Raw genomic sequence first — 16,748 nt, forward strand, 5'->3', positions numbered from 1 at the left:
ACAAACTTCATCGCAAGCAGGTTCAGCAAGCAACTGTGCCATTTAAGATCTCCACAACTGTTAGTGAGCAGAGTCTTACCATTGTCTGCTTTGGGAAACTGCTGAATGGCTTTGCAGCTGTCCAGTAGCTACAGTGATTCAGTTTTATCTCCTTCTGCCTTACAAGTCTCTTTCTGCATCCACAGGAGGAGAAGCTCCTCCCTGGATCACTGACAAGTGGGTCATTTAATTAAATTGCATGAGAGTGGGGGTTCTGAATCCTATAGGGCTATGTGAAAACATGTATCTGTAAAATAATCTCCAAAAAATCAAATGGCAAAACTTTTCCAAAGTTAGAGTTTATTTACAATCACTAGTTGACTGATTCATTTGCTCACAGCTTATCTATATGGGTGGCTACTTAGCAGTAAGTATCCATGACAGGTCTGTGGCCGAGGGCAGAAAGTAGGTCTCAAGCTTGTGCGAGAATGTACATGTGTGAAACACTCTATTATACTGTAATTTTTAAAAATAAACAAACAATGGCCTGATGAACAGGATCAAACTGCTCCCAAACAGCTGGGCATCTCAATGGAAAAATGGTTCCTAGCATTTGATTGGCTATCTCAGAACCTGAGCCACAACAGCAAGTATTTAAGAACAAGAGTTATTTATTTTATTTATTGGTTTTTATACTCTGCTTTTCTCTACCAGGAGTCTCAAAGCGGCTTACAATCACCTTCCCTTTCCTCTCCCCACAACAGACCTACTGTGAGATAGGTGAGGTTGAGAGAGCCCTGATATTACTGGTCTGTGAGAACAGGATTTTAACAGGACTATGACTAGCCCAAGGTCACCCAGCTGGCTGCATGTGGGAGAGGAGTGGGGAATCAAACCCGGCTGGCCAGATTAGAAGTCGCCACTCTTAACCACTAAAACCAGTGGTTCTCAACCTTCCTAATGCCACGGCCACATTCATATCTCACTCAACCTTTCTAATGCTCTGACCCTTAAATACAGTTCCTCATGATGTATTGACTCCAACCATAAAATTATGCAAGTGTTCTTTCACAGAAATTAAACCGAAACTGACCAATGGTGTGAACATTCATTGTTCATGATTGTATATAAATTGTTTTTTTTCCAGGAGTTTCTCAGTTCAGATCTGCCACTTGCCCCACCATGCCAATCTCTTTCCCGCTGCTTCCTGGTTGGGAATTCCTGCATGTAAGGTAGACCAGTGGTATTATCCTCATTTTATCAGTGAGAAGACTAAGGTAGTAAGTGGCATCCCAAGGCCCATGGTGAACCAGGGCTGAAATAAGATTTGACCTAGGGACTTGCTGGATCACAGCTCTCACTGTAGACTCTAGTCTAGAGCAGTGGTCTCCAACCTGCGGGCCGCGGCCCGAAACCGGGCCGCGAAGGCCATGGCGCCAGGCCGCGGTTCCTTCTCCCCTCCCCCCCTGCAGTAAAAAACTTCCCAGGCCGCAAACTTGCGGCCCGGGAAGCTTCTTACTGCGGGAGGGGGGGAGAGGGAATCAGGCCCGCGCATTGTGCATGTGCGGCCGGGCCACGCATGCGCACATGCGCCATGCGCAGCCCAAATTGCGCATGCGTGGCATTTTGCGCATGTGTGCAAGTGCAGCACATGTGCGATTTCGGCTGCACGTGCGCGATGCGCGGGCGGGGCAGTTGCCCTGCTGGTCCCCAGCCTAAAAAAGGTTGGGGACCACTGGTCTAGAGAATCAAATACGGATTCTGGAAATATCATACCATCCTATGCCTGTTTTACTCAGATGTATCATTTTCATTAATAGGACTTACTTCCAGGAAAGAATCTATTGGGATTGCATTCTAATATCTCTGAAGATAATCTACAGTGCAATCCTGAGCAGATTTGGCCTTCTAAATTCATCTTAGAAGGGTGGCACTGTTCTTGGGACCACACTGCAACTTAACTCTTGTGGCTTTTCCTTATGATTTTACAATGGTGCCCAACAGATGCTGACTCACAGTTGCTTTCTAACAAAATCACCAGCTTTGCTATGGAAACACCTCCACAAACAGACCTGTTTATAAAATAACCATTCCAATCATGCCTCCAAATCGAAAGGATGCCAGATTCACACCACAAAAGAGCATCAGGCAGCTTTGAGAATTGCGCCGAATTTGGGCACCTTCTCCCCTTCCAGTGTTGCCACAGTAAGAGAATCTCTACTCAGCAGAGTTCTCCCTTCCACACCATTCATAAAGCAAGACATCCCTTCTGGGGCCACAAGGCCCGGTATCCTGCTTCCTTGGATCTTGCTGCAGTGTCAGTCAACAAAGGCAGGTGGCATTGGTTGCCATAGCAAGCCATTTTCAGGTGAAATCTCTCCTTCTTAGCAGAGAACTTGGCACAGCTCCACCTTCTCCTTCAGAAAGCACAGGCCCCCACCCCCTGCCATTCCCTATGGATAAATGATTTCACTCTAATTACACATTGGAGGCAGTGTCCCTTTAAGGGAAGATACCAACAGCCCTCCATCCTCTGGGGTGAGTAAGATCTTATCACACCATTGCAATCTTTACGTGCCTGCAGGAGCCAGAGAAACATGTCCTGCTACCATGGGGGTAACAAAAGGTGTCCCCTGGCCGGCCTTGCCAAGTGAGCGCTGCTCCCCTTCGGGAAAACCCGATCCCCCCTCCCTCTTCTTTCTTCAAGGGGGTTCAATTAAGAGGATTCCATTTTCTTTCTTTAAAAGGCCGGCAGCCTCCTAATAGCAGAAGGGCGCCCCAACATGAGCAACGCGCAGCGATCCAGCGGGGACGGCCGGACCTCTGGGTGACAGTCGTGGTAGGTCTCGTGCCGAGGGTGACGGGAGAGCCCCGAGCACCTCTCGGTCGGTGGGTGGGTGGACGATGCCCGCTGCGGGGTTCCCCGCCGTGCTCTTTGCCTGCCTGTCTTCCGCGCGCCCATGCCGTGGTGTTGTTGACGGAGAGGGGCTGTGCTAAAGAGTCCGAGCGCCTCTCCGCACGAGCCCCTCTCTGCATCCAGCCCCTTGCCGCACCATCTCCCTGGGCAGCCTATTCGGACGGCAAACGCTGCTGCCGCCGCGCGCGGGTACCAGTGAAGCGCCGCCGCCTGCTTCGCTTGACTCCCCCCCCCCCTTCACCCGGTAGTTGCTTTTTTATTTAAAGCACATTTTAAAAAATAATTACAATCACAGGTATCACAGGTATTCACGACTTGCCTTGCAAAACAACGACACCGCCCTCGGGACAAAAACCTCAGAGCAATCATGACAGTCACCGCCGTAGTCAATCAATACTAGTAATAATCAATAGGAAAACACAGCAGCCTCGTGGCAGAAAGCGGCCACAGGGAATGATAATGCAAATTAATACCACGAGCCGCTGGCGATCTCCACGGCAGAAAGCAACACAAGACACTTCGAGCAAAGCAAGGCACTGATGATGATAATCGCAACTCGCGTCCCTCTATAGCAGAAATAACTGCCCCGCTCCCCGAAAGCAACCAGGGGAAGGAAAGTCCCAAGCAGCCACTTCCGCCCCTCCGGTCCACGCGGGGCTCGAGAATTCGCTCCTGCTTCACGGTGAAAGGGAATGAACGAAGGAGAGAAACGCACAAGGCGCCAGCCAATGGGAATGCCGTTACGCCACGAACGGGAACCAATCAGACGGGCGGGGAAGGAGGCACTGGGTTCGGAGCGCGCGCCGCTCTGTCAAGGAGCGTTCGATTGCGCGTGCGCGTCAGCTGCCTGGGAAGGGGGTGTGTCAGCGCACCGGGAGAGAGAGAGAGAGAGAGAGAGAGGGAGAAGTCAGTGGGGGGAAGGGAGCCCGATAATGGCGGCCAGGAGGAGAGAACGCAGCGGCGGCGACTCTGAGGTAAAAGAGCTATAGCGGCCGTCGTGCAGCCGAGGCCTGGGGCGCAGCGGGTGAAGAGGCAGCGGGGTCCCCTTGACAGGCCGGCGGGGGAAGCGGCGATGGCTGCGCGGCCTGGCCTACCTGAGGAGAAAGCCGCCGCGAGAGGCCTGGGCCTGGGCCGCTCGTCCTCGAGGAGGCCCGGCCTGACTCGCACCTTCTCCCGGAGGGTTTGGAAAGACGCCGCGTTCTGAGGCGATTGTCACTCGCGTGCGTACGGCGACTCACGCGGGACATCTCGACAAACCCAGGTTCGGCCGCCGACTGTTCGCCGGGGCCAGTTTAGGGTTGCTGTGCTGCAGGAGCCTTTCCGTGGCGTGGCGAAGCAGATGGCAGATGTTTGAGCCTCTCGTCCTGCAAGAGATTCACCTGCGGATCACACGCCTGAGAGGGGGTGGTGGTGGTGGTGGTTGCTGTCTGACAAAAAAAGCTTTTCTGAGTCACCTTATCAGTAAGGCCCCCTAGTCAGCCCTGAATATTTAGCTAAAGTGTGTGGCAGAACATGTGTTTGTACTGTTTACACCTGTCCTACCCGGTGAAAGACTAGAATGGCAACTCAAGATTGTGCATGTTTACTCAGGCGTAAATCCCACCGTACTTATTAGGACTGCCTCCACATAAGGGTGTATGTGTGTGTGTGTGGGACTGCAGTCTTAAGTTGCTGTGGAGGCAGTCATCAGCAACAACCTTGTGTATCTAACAACTTGTGCAAGAGAAGACTGACCTCTTGATATGATACATTTTATAATACAATCTCCAGTTGTTTTGTGGGGGTTCCCAAAGATCTTTAGTCTACAAAGGGCTGAAATGCTTAGCTTCAACACTGCTGCAGCATCAGGTACACTCCTAGATTCACTGGACCCTAGTTCCTGTTCTTGTAGGAGGGTGGATCACAGGAGGTGCATATGTTGACGTTTCCTTTTTTTATGCTGTGACCTGGATAGCCCAGGCAAGCCCTGTCTTGGAAGCTAAACAGAGTTGATCCTCCCTAATATTTGGATGGGAGACCTCCAAGAAACATTAGAGGTTATGATACGAAGGCAGGCAATGTCAAACCACAAAAATGACCCTTGCCTGGCTGCCAGACAATCCTCAGATCTCCTGGCTACCCTACATACACCATACAATTAAAAAAAATTAAATCCATTCTTTTATGGGTGTTAAAGGTAAGGGGTCCTTGACTTATGTACTGGACCTGAACCACACCTCTTGATGTCTTACTGCATTTTGTGTTCCTTGCAGGAGGGTTCTGGAAAACTTTCCTTCAAAGTACACAAGACCCCCAAAATATATGCAGACCCCTCTCCCACATACACATAACACAGTCACTGTGTACTCCTGCCATTCAGGTTTCCAGTTCTACATCTACATGCTTGAACTGTGAAGCTGACTCTCCTCAAAAAAGTTGATGATGACATTGGCGCTATGTACCACTAATGTGGTCAAAGAACATCAACTGGCATGAGTGGGGGAGCAGCTGAGGGCAATTTGTGCTGGGTAAGGGAACAGAGAAGGCAAGGGAGAGCTTTTATGGGGAGTTGTATATCCATACATACATGCACTGGCTTGTTCCTCAGCACATTACACTTCCTGTTGCTCAGCTTGCCCAAGTTTGAACAAGTGCAATTATAACTCTTGTTCTTCCTCTTCCCATCACAGAACAAAACTTTAGTCAAATAGAACCTTAAAAGCTAACATTTTTCATGGTTAAAACTCACTTTGTCATATACAAATTTTGCTCTGCTACTGCCGAGTAACATGTCTGCCTACCTGAAACACTGTCATGCGTCTGTGATGGCGAATGGCTGTGATGTCATATGACTTTCCTATCATGTACTTGTAGCTTGAGGGGTCCCATGCTGCTGCCTGGAGGTTGAAGGTGGGTCCTGTATCTGGAAATATGGAAGTCCACTGCTGTATGGAAAATGACCACCTGTTCTCTATAGTTTCCCTCCTACTTCTTTGTTACAATATATATATGTGTACATTGGTGCTATTGTATGGGCAACAACTGTCATTATGAAATACAGCATGGCAAAATTGAGAAGAGAGGTGAACCATTATGAAAGCATGTTTGGATCTTTTTCAGTCTAGAATGGTCAAGGGACAGAAACAACCTGGGTTGCCCTGGTTGGGTGACCTGCACCAGGAGATGGACACAAGGAATTAAACTCTGTTGATTTTTCTGGACCTCTTGGCAGATTTCGATACTATCAGTCATAGTATCCTTCTGGATTGTCTTTCAGGGTTGGGACTGGGAGCTACTGCTCTGCGGTGGTTTTGATCCTACCTTGAAGGAAGGTTTCAGAGTGTGCTGCTGTGGGACTGCTGTTGCGTCCTTTGGGCTCTGGTCTGTGGGGTCCTGCAAAGTTCCATCTTGTCTCCCATGCTCTTCAACATTTAAGTAAAGTTAGAGGCTCATAGCTTTGAAGATGCTCCTGGATGTAGTTTTCCTGTTGGATAAATAGGTGACAGTAGTGACTGGGGTGCCTATCTGTGGCCAGTTGTGGTCCTTTGTCGACAAGGAAGATCTTGGCCCTAGAGTGGCACTCGTAGGGGTGAATCGGGAGCCACGGACAGAGCCCACCCTAACTCCTCCCCAATAGCCCTTAGGGCTTTATTTTATCCGCTCCACAGGAGCGGTTAAAGATGTTGTGTTAATGTTATAGTTTAGTGTTTTGGTATTTGTTGTGTTGGGGACCCTATTTAGGTGGTAAAGTGACACAGAAATGTTTTTAATACATATCTACAGAACCAATGAAAGGCTTTTAATCTTTTACAAGATGCAAATCATTCACAGATTTCTTAGTTCTTTGTACTCTTATTTTCTTTTTAGACACCTTGACCTTGAAGATGGTGAGTAGCCAGCCAAAATACGACCTAATACGGGAGGTTGGCCGTGGCAGCTATGGTGTGGTATATGAAGCTGTGGTGAGAAAAACTTCGGCACGCGTTGCAGTGAAAAAGATTCGGTGCCATGCTCCAGAGAATGTAGAGCTAGCCCTCCGTGAGTTCTGGGCACTTAGCAGCATCAAGAGCCAACACCCAAACATCATCCACCTGGAGGAATGCATCTTGCAAAAAGACGGCATGGTACAGAAGATGTCCCATGGGTCCAGCTCCTCACTTTATTTACAGGTAATGGAGGGATGGTTGGAAGCTGTTTACTTACAGAATACTGGGAGAAGAGGAGACTGGCAGGGTCTAGGATACCATCTAGTATTAGGTTTTTGAAAGCACTTTAATCGCTTCTTGTATTCTACAACTGAGGCCATTCTCACAGGATAAACCAGGGATTGTTAACTGGTGTGCTGCAGCGCATTGATGTGCCATTGGTGCACCTGAGATATGCCATGGCATGTTGGAATTTTTAAATAGTTATTTTTATTTTTTTTAATCCTCCCAAAGTGGCCAATGATGGACCTAGTAATATCAATATCTGATCTTAGCAAAGTCACTCTGGCAGGCACAAACAGAAGTCTGCAACTATAACTCACATTATTTTTCTAAACATCCGTGCTCAAAAGAGGAACTGGGTATAGGATGCCACTGCTGGAAATTGCTGTTTCTCAGAAGCAGTAAATCATCCTACATTATTGCGTGGGAGCTTAAAATGGGGATGACAACAGTTGCACTTCCACAACATTTCAAAATATCATTTTAGCACGACAGTAATATCATTATAAAATAGGAGTCCAGTAGCACCTTTAAGACCAACAAAGATTTATTCAAGGCATGAGCTTTCGAGTGCAAGCACCCTTCGTCAAAGTAAGAACTGACTATCATAACAGTAGGAATATATAAGCAAAAGTTAATCCTGTGACATTAGTAAACTGTGTCACAGCAACCAAACACAGCCACATGAGAACTCTGCCAAACCATTGGCGTTGAATAAAGCGGTATTCACAGAATCATTCATGGAAAAGATACACATAATCCTTTCTGTTATAATTTTACAGAAAATGTCAAGTTTCTGTTGCTCAGCAATCTCCATTTCACTCACCGATGAAGAATAGCTAGTAATCTGTGAGCATTGCAAAATAACTGTGAGAACGTCAAAATAACTATGAAAACAAAAGCAAGCGCTCTTGATTTTCTGTAGCTGTGTGACTTCTGTTCAGCCTGTGAGAAGGGTTACAGCAGTAGAATGTTCTGTTCAGACAGCCTGACAGCATTCACCCATGTAGATAGGCAGTGTGTGCAGTTTCATTAGATATGGCTTCATCAGCAAAGATTAAATGAACGTTTGACAGCCTGTTAACTGTGCTTCCTACAGCTGAAGTTGTTGGAGAGAGGAGAGGCAGCAAATGGGCACCCTTTCATTGTGCTTGGACCCTCATCTTGTTTTGAATCTAGAAACTCCTAGCTTGGGATGCTGGTTTTCTAGGAAAATGAGCAAGCCATAGTCTGTTGCTTGGATGTGATAACAAACTGTGGATTGCAGCAGAAATGATTAAATCAGAAGCATTTTAATTTAATTAGAAAGAGAGGGAAGTTTTCCCCAGGCATATTCGCATAACAGGCAGGTTTGTTGATACATTTGAACTTGATCAGTTGGGCAATTGAGGCAATCACACAAAATTATAGTTAAACTTCTTTAATCATATGATGTCTGAACTGAGCTTCAGTGTTCTTTTTTAAGTGAAAGTTAGTTTGTGTGTATGAAACATGTTTGCATTTGTTTAGCAAATCAAAACATGGTTTGAAGTAGATGTGATGTTCTGCCTGAGCTGACAAGTCTCCAGAGTCCCTCACACCATAGAAATGGGGCTGCAGTAGGTCTGAATCCTGGTTTGTGGGTTTACAAGTTGAAGTGATGGCTTAAATTAAGGTTAGCAGAAACTCTTGAAGGTGCTGGCTGAGTGGGTGAGACGCAGTGCTGCTGCAGGTACCTGCCACCCATGCCTCTTTGGAAAATACTGCTGACCCTACTCTTTTAAGAGGAAAATTTAAAAGAACAAAATAGCATTATTAAAAATCTTTCATTAAAACACAGATTTCTCAGTTAAAGTTGCTTTCATGAATCATGCCTTTTAAAAACAGTTATATGAAATGTCTTCTCATATTGTAGCTTGTAGAGACCTCCTTGAAAGGTGAAATTGCCTTTGACCCCAGAAGCGCCTACTACCTTTGGTTTGTGATGGATTTCTGTGATGGAGGTGATATGAATGAATACCTCCTGTCCCGAAAGCCCAGCCGCAAGACCAATACCAGCTTTATGCTCCAGCTCAGCAGTGCCCTGGCTTTCCTGCACAAAAACCAGATCATTCACCGTGACCTCAAGCCTGACAACATCTTGATCTCTCAAAGCAGGATGGATGCCAGTGACTTGGAACCCACCTTGAAAGTAGCCGATTTTGGGCTAAGTAAGGTTTGTTCAGCTTCAGGACAAAACCCCGAAGAGCCCGTGAACGTAAATAAATGTTTTCTTTCTACAGCTTGTGGCACAGACTTCTACATGGCCCCTGAAGTTTGGGAAGGTCACTACACTGCCAAAGCAGACATCTTTGCCTTAGGGATTATAATTTGGGCGATGCTGGAAAGGATCACTTTCATAGACACAGAAACAAAGAAAGAATTGTTGGGGAGTTATGTGAAGCAAGGGACCGAAATTGTTCCTGTTGGAGAAGCGTTGCTGGAAAATCCGAAAATGGAACTGCTCATTCCTGTAAAGAAAAAGACTATGAATGCTCGTATGAAACAACTGATTAAGGAAATGCTTGCTGCTAATCCACAAGACCGCCCTGATGCTTTTGAATTAGAACTCCGGTTAGTCAAAATTGCTTTCAAAGACAGCAGTTGGGACACGTGACCTCTGGAGTTTGACCTCTTCACAGAGTTGGATCTGTAACAATGGTGCAACATTTTGTGTGTGTGGGAAATCCAGACCAACCTACATTCAAGCTGTCAGGGTTCAGTGTATTTATTATCCATTGCATTTCTGTTGTTTAGTTTGAGGGAGGGGGTTTAACTGTGCTTGACTTAGAGGCTATTCCTGACTATTCATCCATACATATGTATTTCCAATTTGGATATTTCCAAGGTACAGATGTAATATTATCCAGATGATCTGGAAAATTGAAAAGTTAGGAGATTGCTTTCTAGGAATACATTATGGAGTATTTCAAACATTCCAATTTCTTATTACAGAATTTGGAACACCCATGGAAGAAATGGCTTGCATGCTGGTAATGCAAATCATTTGACTTTGTAGAGTGAAAATTTGTACATATTTATGTCAATGTGATTGTGTGTGTGTCCCCAGCCCATTCCATGTGGAGAAAATATGTCCATTATTTATATTACCTGATTTGGCTGACTGTGGTTCATCCATAAATCGTAATTATAATCTCTGCTGTTTTTGTTGAAAGAAAAATGCAATGATTCAATACATGCTAACCTCAGTATAAAGTAGCATCTAACTCAGTTTCTTAGCTTCAAAGGCTTCACAGATAGTCTGACAGTACATTCCAGTAGTCATGTGCCAGTACGTTAGGTCATGAAGCACTCCTTCATTTTGTGACAGAAGTAGGTTATATGTTAGGCCACAACTTCTGTGCAAAACTATCTCTTAATATAATATTCAGCAGCAGTTTGACTTCAGGGTAAGTTTTCGTTTATTTAATTTTTTAAAATCTAAATCATGAGAAAGAAGAGTCGCCTCTGGGTCTTCAGCAAAATCCTTGCAGTTATGAAAATTTCCCATATGCTGTTTCTTGCCCTGATGCTAATCTCTCCTTTTAGCAGAATTTCTTCCACCAGCTTTTTACTGGTGGCTTTAAGTAAAGCATATCTGTCTTGTTTGTTTTGGAAAGAAAAGAATCCTGAAAGTTTAGTTCTTCAGTCAATTATCCACATTTAGCTAATTTTTTTCTTGGTTAGAAAAGATGACCATCTTGGGGATTGGTTATTAGCAGAAAGTGATAATGCTCTTTTTTTGGCCGTGATGTGGAAGTGTTCATATTTTATTTTCATTTTTCAAGACATTAGGTGATGGAATCAGAATGCTCAGCAGAGTCCTGCTTGCCTTGTGCATGGAAAGCAAGGTTTAGAGCAATTCCACATGGGGCCGGTACAAGGCATGCCTCCTCCCCAGCTATCTTGATTACTAGGCTACTGCTACTTTCTATAGGCCATCATCAGGCTTGGGGAGATCAATCATAGAGTAAGGCATTCTTACTTTGTAGCATTCAGTGAGCTGCTTTTGTCTCCTCCCCAGTGCAGTTTTACAGCTACTCTTCATAAAAGTACTTTTTTACACAGCTTTCTAAGTGCAGCATAAGCAGGGCTTTTTTTTTTTTTTAGTGCAGGGCTTGATAAAACTTGGATAAAAATGCTGATATGTGACTAGATGGGGAACTTCCATGGACATGGAGTGCCATAGAATTTTTATTCATGCTGTGATTGAAAACTACTTACTGACTGAGTTGACGTAGCTTCCGAGTTTGATATTGGGATTACAGGCCACAGACAGCAAAAGAGATGCTACGAGATGAGACAGCAAAACTGACCTTTTGTGCACACATGTGTTCTCCTCTTGAAATGCACTTGATCTAGATATACTTTGATATCCTTATTTCCAGCATGGCTTGAATCTGAAGGGTAAAACATGTAAAATGTGGGTTAATTGCTAAAGGATATCCCTGTCAAGCAGGATGCCTTTAACATTATTTCCCTGCCTCAAAATATATCCACTTGCTTTAAATGAAAGTTTTTGATCTGAACTGTTCGCTTGAAACCCTCAGGGGCTGAAAATCTTGCCTAAGAATATATTTCAGGAAATGCCTCCTTGTTGATCTAGGATGTTGCAAAGATGTGCTTGGACTGAATTTCAGCTGGTTTAAGTCAACATACCTTCCCCTCCCCCAACAGTGCTGCTAAGAATGTGATTCTTTAGCTTAACTTCTGTGCAGTTACCATGTAAATGTTCAGAGGCCATAAACACTTCTTTACCACCTGTGCCTTTAGAGAAGAGGCTGCGTTGCAAGTAGGAAGGCACTCCTGTGGACTTCTTGTGTTAGTAGTTCCCCTGCCAACCATTAAGTGAATGTTTCCTTAAGATTTGGGTCATTCAAAAAAGCATTGGAATTTGGCCACCAAGGATTGGAGAAAGCCGGAAACTCCTTCTGGTGTGTCTGAACTAGCCTGGTTTACTGTGCGCTTCAACTTGGCACTTGCAAGCCGTCAGTGAATCCAGAATTTGGATCCATTACTGCATGTGCTTCTTAAATACAAATGCAGAAACTGTTGGCAAACGTATATCACAGCATAAAACTGTTAACGCTGCAAGTGCACTGGTTCCTTTTTTAAAAAAAGAAAAGAATTGGGGAGGACTCCAGGACTCTTCCTCCCATGGTGCTTAGCCCCTCAGCCTTGACTGCTAAGTTGATTGTTCTATTAATTATCCACTGAATATTTGTCCCCATGGTCTGTGTGTGGTTGTTTCCCCCCTTGTTTGTTGCTTGTATTTGCTTCAAGATCTTGTAAACTCTCTAAAATCAGAACTGTTGTAGCAGCTGCAAAAACAATCCACCAGCGTGACACAAAAGTTGAGATATTCATCAGCACTTCAGAAAGAAAGGAGAACTTTTTTTCCTCTTATAAATTGTAAACTCTATTTTGTGAAGAATTTATAAAGCAGGGAGGGGAAATTATTGTGTAATTTATTGAGTTTGTGAGGTTTTTTAAAAAAAAATAAAGTTTGAATTAAAAGGAGCGCTTTGAGTGTGAAGGAGAGGACTCTTTGTTAATTGTGATGTGCTAAATGTCTTGATATAAATTTTAAATCCATTTCCATGAACTAGCCTACTTTCATATAATTTTGATGGCTTCTACACAGATTATCTGCCCCGGGTTCAATGCTTCTGAGAAGTGGAGTTTTTCCCAGCTTCCCCACATTATCACATTAGTGTACCTCTGGGGCTTTCTTCAGATTTTTTACAAGCCTGCTTTACTGAAGTTTGGGAAATCTTGCAGCAGCTTGGATGGCTGCCTGTGTTAGTGGGAAAATTCAGGCTTTCTGTCCCACATGGCAGCCATTTTCCCTGACCCTGTCCCTGTCCCCAAGTTGCTAGTTCTGGTTTGAGAAATACCTGAAGATTTACAGGGGGGGGGAGCCTGAGGAGGGCAGGGTTTGGGGAGGGGAGGGATTTCAGCTGGATAAAATACCATAGAGTCCAAAGCAGCCATTTCCTCCAGAGGAGCAGATCTCTATTGTCTGGAGATCTGAGGCAATAGTGGGAGATTTCCAGATTCTATGTGGAGGTTGGCAACCTTATCCCCCTGGGGGAAGGGGGCTTTTAATTTTAATTGGCATTCAAATATCGATGTATCATTGTACCAACAGGCATAGCTGTTTCTCTGAATCCTCTGCTTTCATATTTTTAAACACAAGTCTCTAGCCTTTTCCCTTGTCGAGCTATAAGGAGAGGGATGTTTTGTTTGTTTTTAATGTAACCTGGGAATTCAGTTAACATGATACATCTATCTTTATAATGGTGTATTGATTCCATGACATTCTGGAAGCACGTATGGCCCAGGGGAAGGAAGGTATCAGCTTCTGGAGCTTTGGGGCAGGACAATTTGCCATATGGAAGCCTCATTCCTGTGCTTTATCTGAAGCTGAACCAGCAATGGGGAAACCACAAAATCTCATCCTTTGGTAGACACTGGGCAGAAGGGCAGGATATACATTTTTTGCAAATAAGTAGCATGTATTCCGCCGAAATGCCAGTGCTTTCAGGCTGAAGTTTTGTAGCTTGTGCCGAAATATTCACTGAGTATTGAATGCACGGATTTCAAGATGTGCTCAATCTGTGTCATGAGGCACAGTAAGATAAACAAGTTTTTTTTGAGGGGGGGGTTATTTGGGGTATTATTAAAGATTGCAAAGTGGAAGATATACAGGTGTCACTCTCAGGCTGCAGCCCCTGAGCAGTTTTGTACAAATGCTTCTAATTTTTAATGGGGGGGGGAGGGGAGGGTTCGAGCTCTCAGTTATTTTGGAAGTGCTGGTTGATTGTTGGGAACCTAATGATCCTCCCCATGAATACTTGCTTGTCGGGTGAGGTACCAGCAGGCATTCTGGTTGTATGCAAAGCTCAACTGGACTGCCTGATCAGGTTTAACCAGCTGAAGAAAGCATCTGTGCTACTACTAGGTATTGTGCATAAAGTTGGATGTGTGTACCTTGGCCTTTGATATTATCATTATTATTGGACTTGTTGCTTGCCACTCTCATTTTTTGGCTCCTGCAGGTTACAGATTTGTCCGCAATAAAAGCCCCATTAAAGCCATACCGGACGTACAATATAAAATTACATGTCGTACTCCAACAACAATAAAAACTGTAACGGAGGAACTCCTCTAACCTCACCGGAACAAATATAGGAGCGTGAGGAGGGACACAGATCTCAATAAGTGTATTCTCTTATCACTGGGGGGGGGGGAGAGGGGGAGCCCATCAGATCCTCCTTAGCACACTAGCCTCAACCATAGACCTGGCGGAAGAGCTCCATTTTGCAGGCCCTGCGGAAAGCCGAAAGCTTAAATGAATGTTTCAATGAATAAAAAGGGTGAAATAAATGACCAGATTGGAATACTCAAGAAGGCCGGAGAGTGACAGGGCTAGGTCAGACTTCCTCATTCAGGGCTTGGTGAAACCTTGGGGTTTCTTGACAGTCCTGAAAGGGTTTCCCGAATGGGTGGGAGTTAATTCATTTTAAATATATTTTAAAATTGGTTAAACATTCATCAGGTGATGTGACCATATATGGTCATGTCAACCTCCCCCTCTCCCAAAATAGCCAATGATAGGCCTGGAGTGGGTGAGAAGGAGAGGGGCCCTGGGTGGGCATGGACACAGCTCTGCTTCCCAGCCATATTCTTCATGATTGCACCACTTCTGGGGTTTCTCGAAGACTGAAGAATGTTTCAGGGGTTTCTCAATGTTAATAAAGTTGAGAAAGGTTGGGATAGGAAAAGTGGTTCATCATCTTGGGTGTCATGAAGATTTACATATAGCTTAAAAATCTGATTTAAACCATTTTACAAGCAGGAATGCTGACCTGCCTTAATGGGCTCTTTTTAAAGATTATAAAGGGATACAAGGTGTGCGAAATGCTTGCTATGCAGGCATGTTGTTATCCAAAATGTAGGAACCAGAAAAGTTCAACCTCCTTTTCAGTATTTAGCCTGATCTGTGTTTTGTTTGGTCTGCAGGTAGAGTTTGTTTGCTGTCTCAGATTAAGTACAAACACTTCAACTTTTCTTTTCCTTTATTTCTTCTTGTAACTATTGTGGTAAGTTTTATGAACCCTCAAATGAGTTTGCAGTTTAAACTTCCACGAGCATAGAAGATTGCAACATGGCTTCAGTTCTTTCCTGCTGCAGTTCAGCTGTGATCTCGGCCTGCCTTCTGAGGACGCTGAATGTGCTGGGAGGGGCAGTCCCTGGCCAGTGAGGCAGCTGGGATGTGAACTTCTCTCCCTGTCCCCCGTTTTGATTTGTTTCCTTTCTGTTGCCTTTTAAAACAGCGCTCTGCCCTTCCTTTCCAACCAATCGTGTTTCTCTCTGAATTGCTGAGTAATGACAGAACCGTTGCTTTGTGCGGTTAGCTAGATAAACTTTTTGCTAGGGAATGTTGCCCAGGCAGAAAAGTAGCACTGATTTCTTTGCATGGTTTTTAATTCAAGGTTCCTGAGGCCTGCCATAGGCAGAGTGGTTCATGTGGTAGTTTATGCTTTCGACGGATACGTTGTGTGTGGCTTGTTTTGGTTTTTGTGCTATTCTGGCTGTGGGGAGAAAAGGGAGGCAACAACTCATAATCCTGTGGGATTTTTAGACTGGGTTGAAAACCAAATACAGTGGGGCAGCTGGAACGACCCAGTTGCTTGCCCTGCCACAACCCCTGTGAAAGGGTCGTTCTACCCCCAAAGGGGTCCCGCCCCCCCAGGTTGAGAGCCACTGCTGAGGGCTTGGAACAGAATGAGGGCCTGAGGGCTTGGAACAGAATATTTTCTGATGAGTTACTATGAACTATCAATTGCTAATGTAATAAAAGGTCCACTATTTCAGAGTAAGCTGTCAAAATATCTTGAAATTTAATTTAATCACTATGAGCCACTTGAGGAATTACTAAATATAAACTGTTGGGCCATTTTTCCTTTTTGCTCAGCAGGACCTGCAATTGTCCAGGGAGTTGGACTAGATGACCTTGGAGGTCCCTTCCAACTCTTTGATTCTATGTTTCTAGGAAATTTCTTCTGCAAGCCGGAAAAAGAGAGAGAAGCCTGCATCATAGAGTATGCACACAGGAACGGTTTTCCTCTGTGGTTTTCTACAGGGCAGCATTCCTTCCTGCCATACTGAAGGCCTAATATTTTGAAGTCAGGCCAGGAACTGGAATGAGAGCATTTCTATTGTACTTTACATATGTTATCTTGGCAGCTCTGTAATATATTGAGAGCTGGTGTTGCATAGTGGAGCGAGAGTTGGAGTAGGGCCAGCTCCGCACTTTTACGCCTGTCACAAACTCTTAGCTGGGTAAGAGTAAGGTGACCAGATTTTAGCATTGGTAAAGTGGGCCAACATTGACCAGAGGGGTTCTTGATTAAAAATTTAGTCTATATGGAGCAACAAAAAGTTTCATAGAATGCATAGAACACAAACATAGTATTGTAATATATATTTTTTAAATTTCAACGTAAGTACAATTTGCCAGGTGCCCCCAGATGTTCCTCCAAAAGTGGGTCAATCTGGTCACCTTACCTTAGAGCAGGTGAGGTCCATGGACATCTGGAGGGCCGCAGTTTGACTACCCCTGCCTTAGAGGGTTGTTGCTA

At 44.8% G+C, this 16,748-nt stretch overlaps 1 protein-coding gene across 4 annotated transcripts; it reads left to right on the plus strand.

The window, feature by feature from the left end:
• The first annotated feature begins 2,705 nt into the window (after positions 1-2,705).
• On the plus strand, positions 2,706-12,621 carry PDIK1L (PDLIM1 interacting kinase 1 like). 4 transcript variants are annotated; one of them, XM_077337672.1, is made up of 3 exons: positions 2,706-2,818; positions 6,743-7,044; positions 8,978-12,621. In XM_077337672.1, exons 2-3 carry the CDS (start codon positions 6,760-6,762, stop codon positions 9,716-9,718), a joined length of 1,026 nt encoding a protein of 341 aa, XP_077193787.1. In that variant the 5' UTR covers positions 2,706-2,818; positions 6,743-6,759; the 3' UTR covers positions 9,719-12,621. The 4 variants fall into 4 exon arrangements, with proteins under 4 accessions (XP_077193787.1, XP_077193784.1, XP_077193786.1 ...); XM_077337669.1 differs by lacking the exon at positions 2,706-2,818 and adding an exon at positions 3,730-3,870; XM_077337671.1 differs by lacking the exon at positions 2,706-2,818 and adding an exon at positions 3,904-4,157.
• Positions 12,622-16,748: the final 4,127 nt, after the last annotated feature.

This window comes from Paroedura picta, chromosome 5 (genome assembly GCF_049243985.1).
Source record: "Paroedura picta isolate Pp20150507F chromosome 5, Ppicta_v3.0, whole genome shotgun sequence".
Lineage (NCBI taxonomy): Eukaryota > Metazoa > Chordata > Lepidosauria > Squamata > Gekkonidae > Paroedura > Paroedura picta.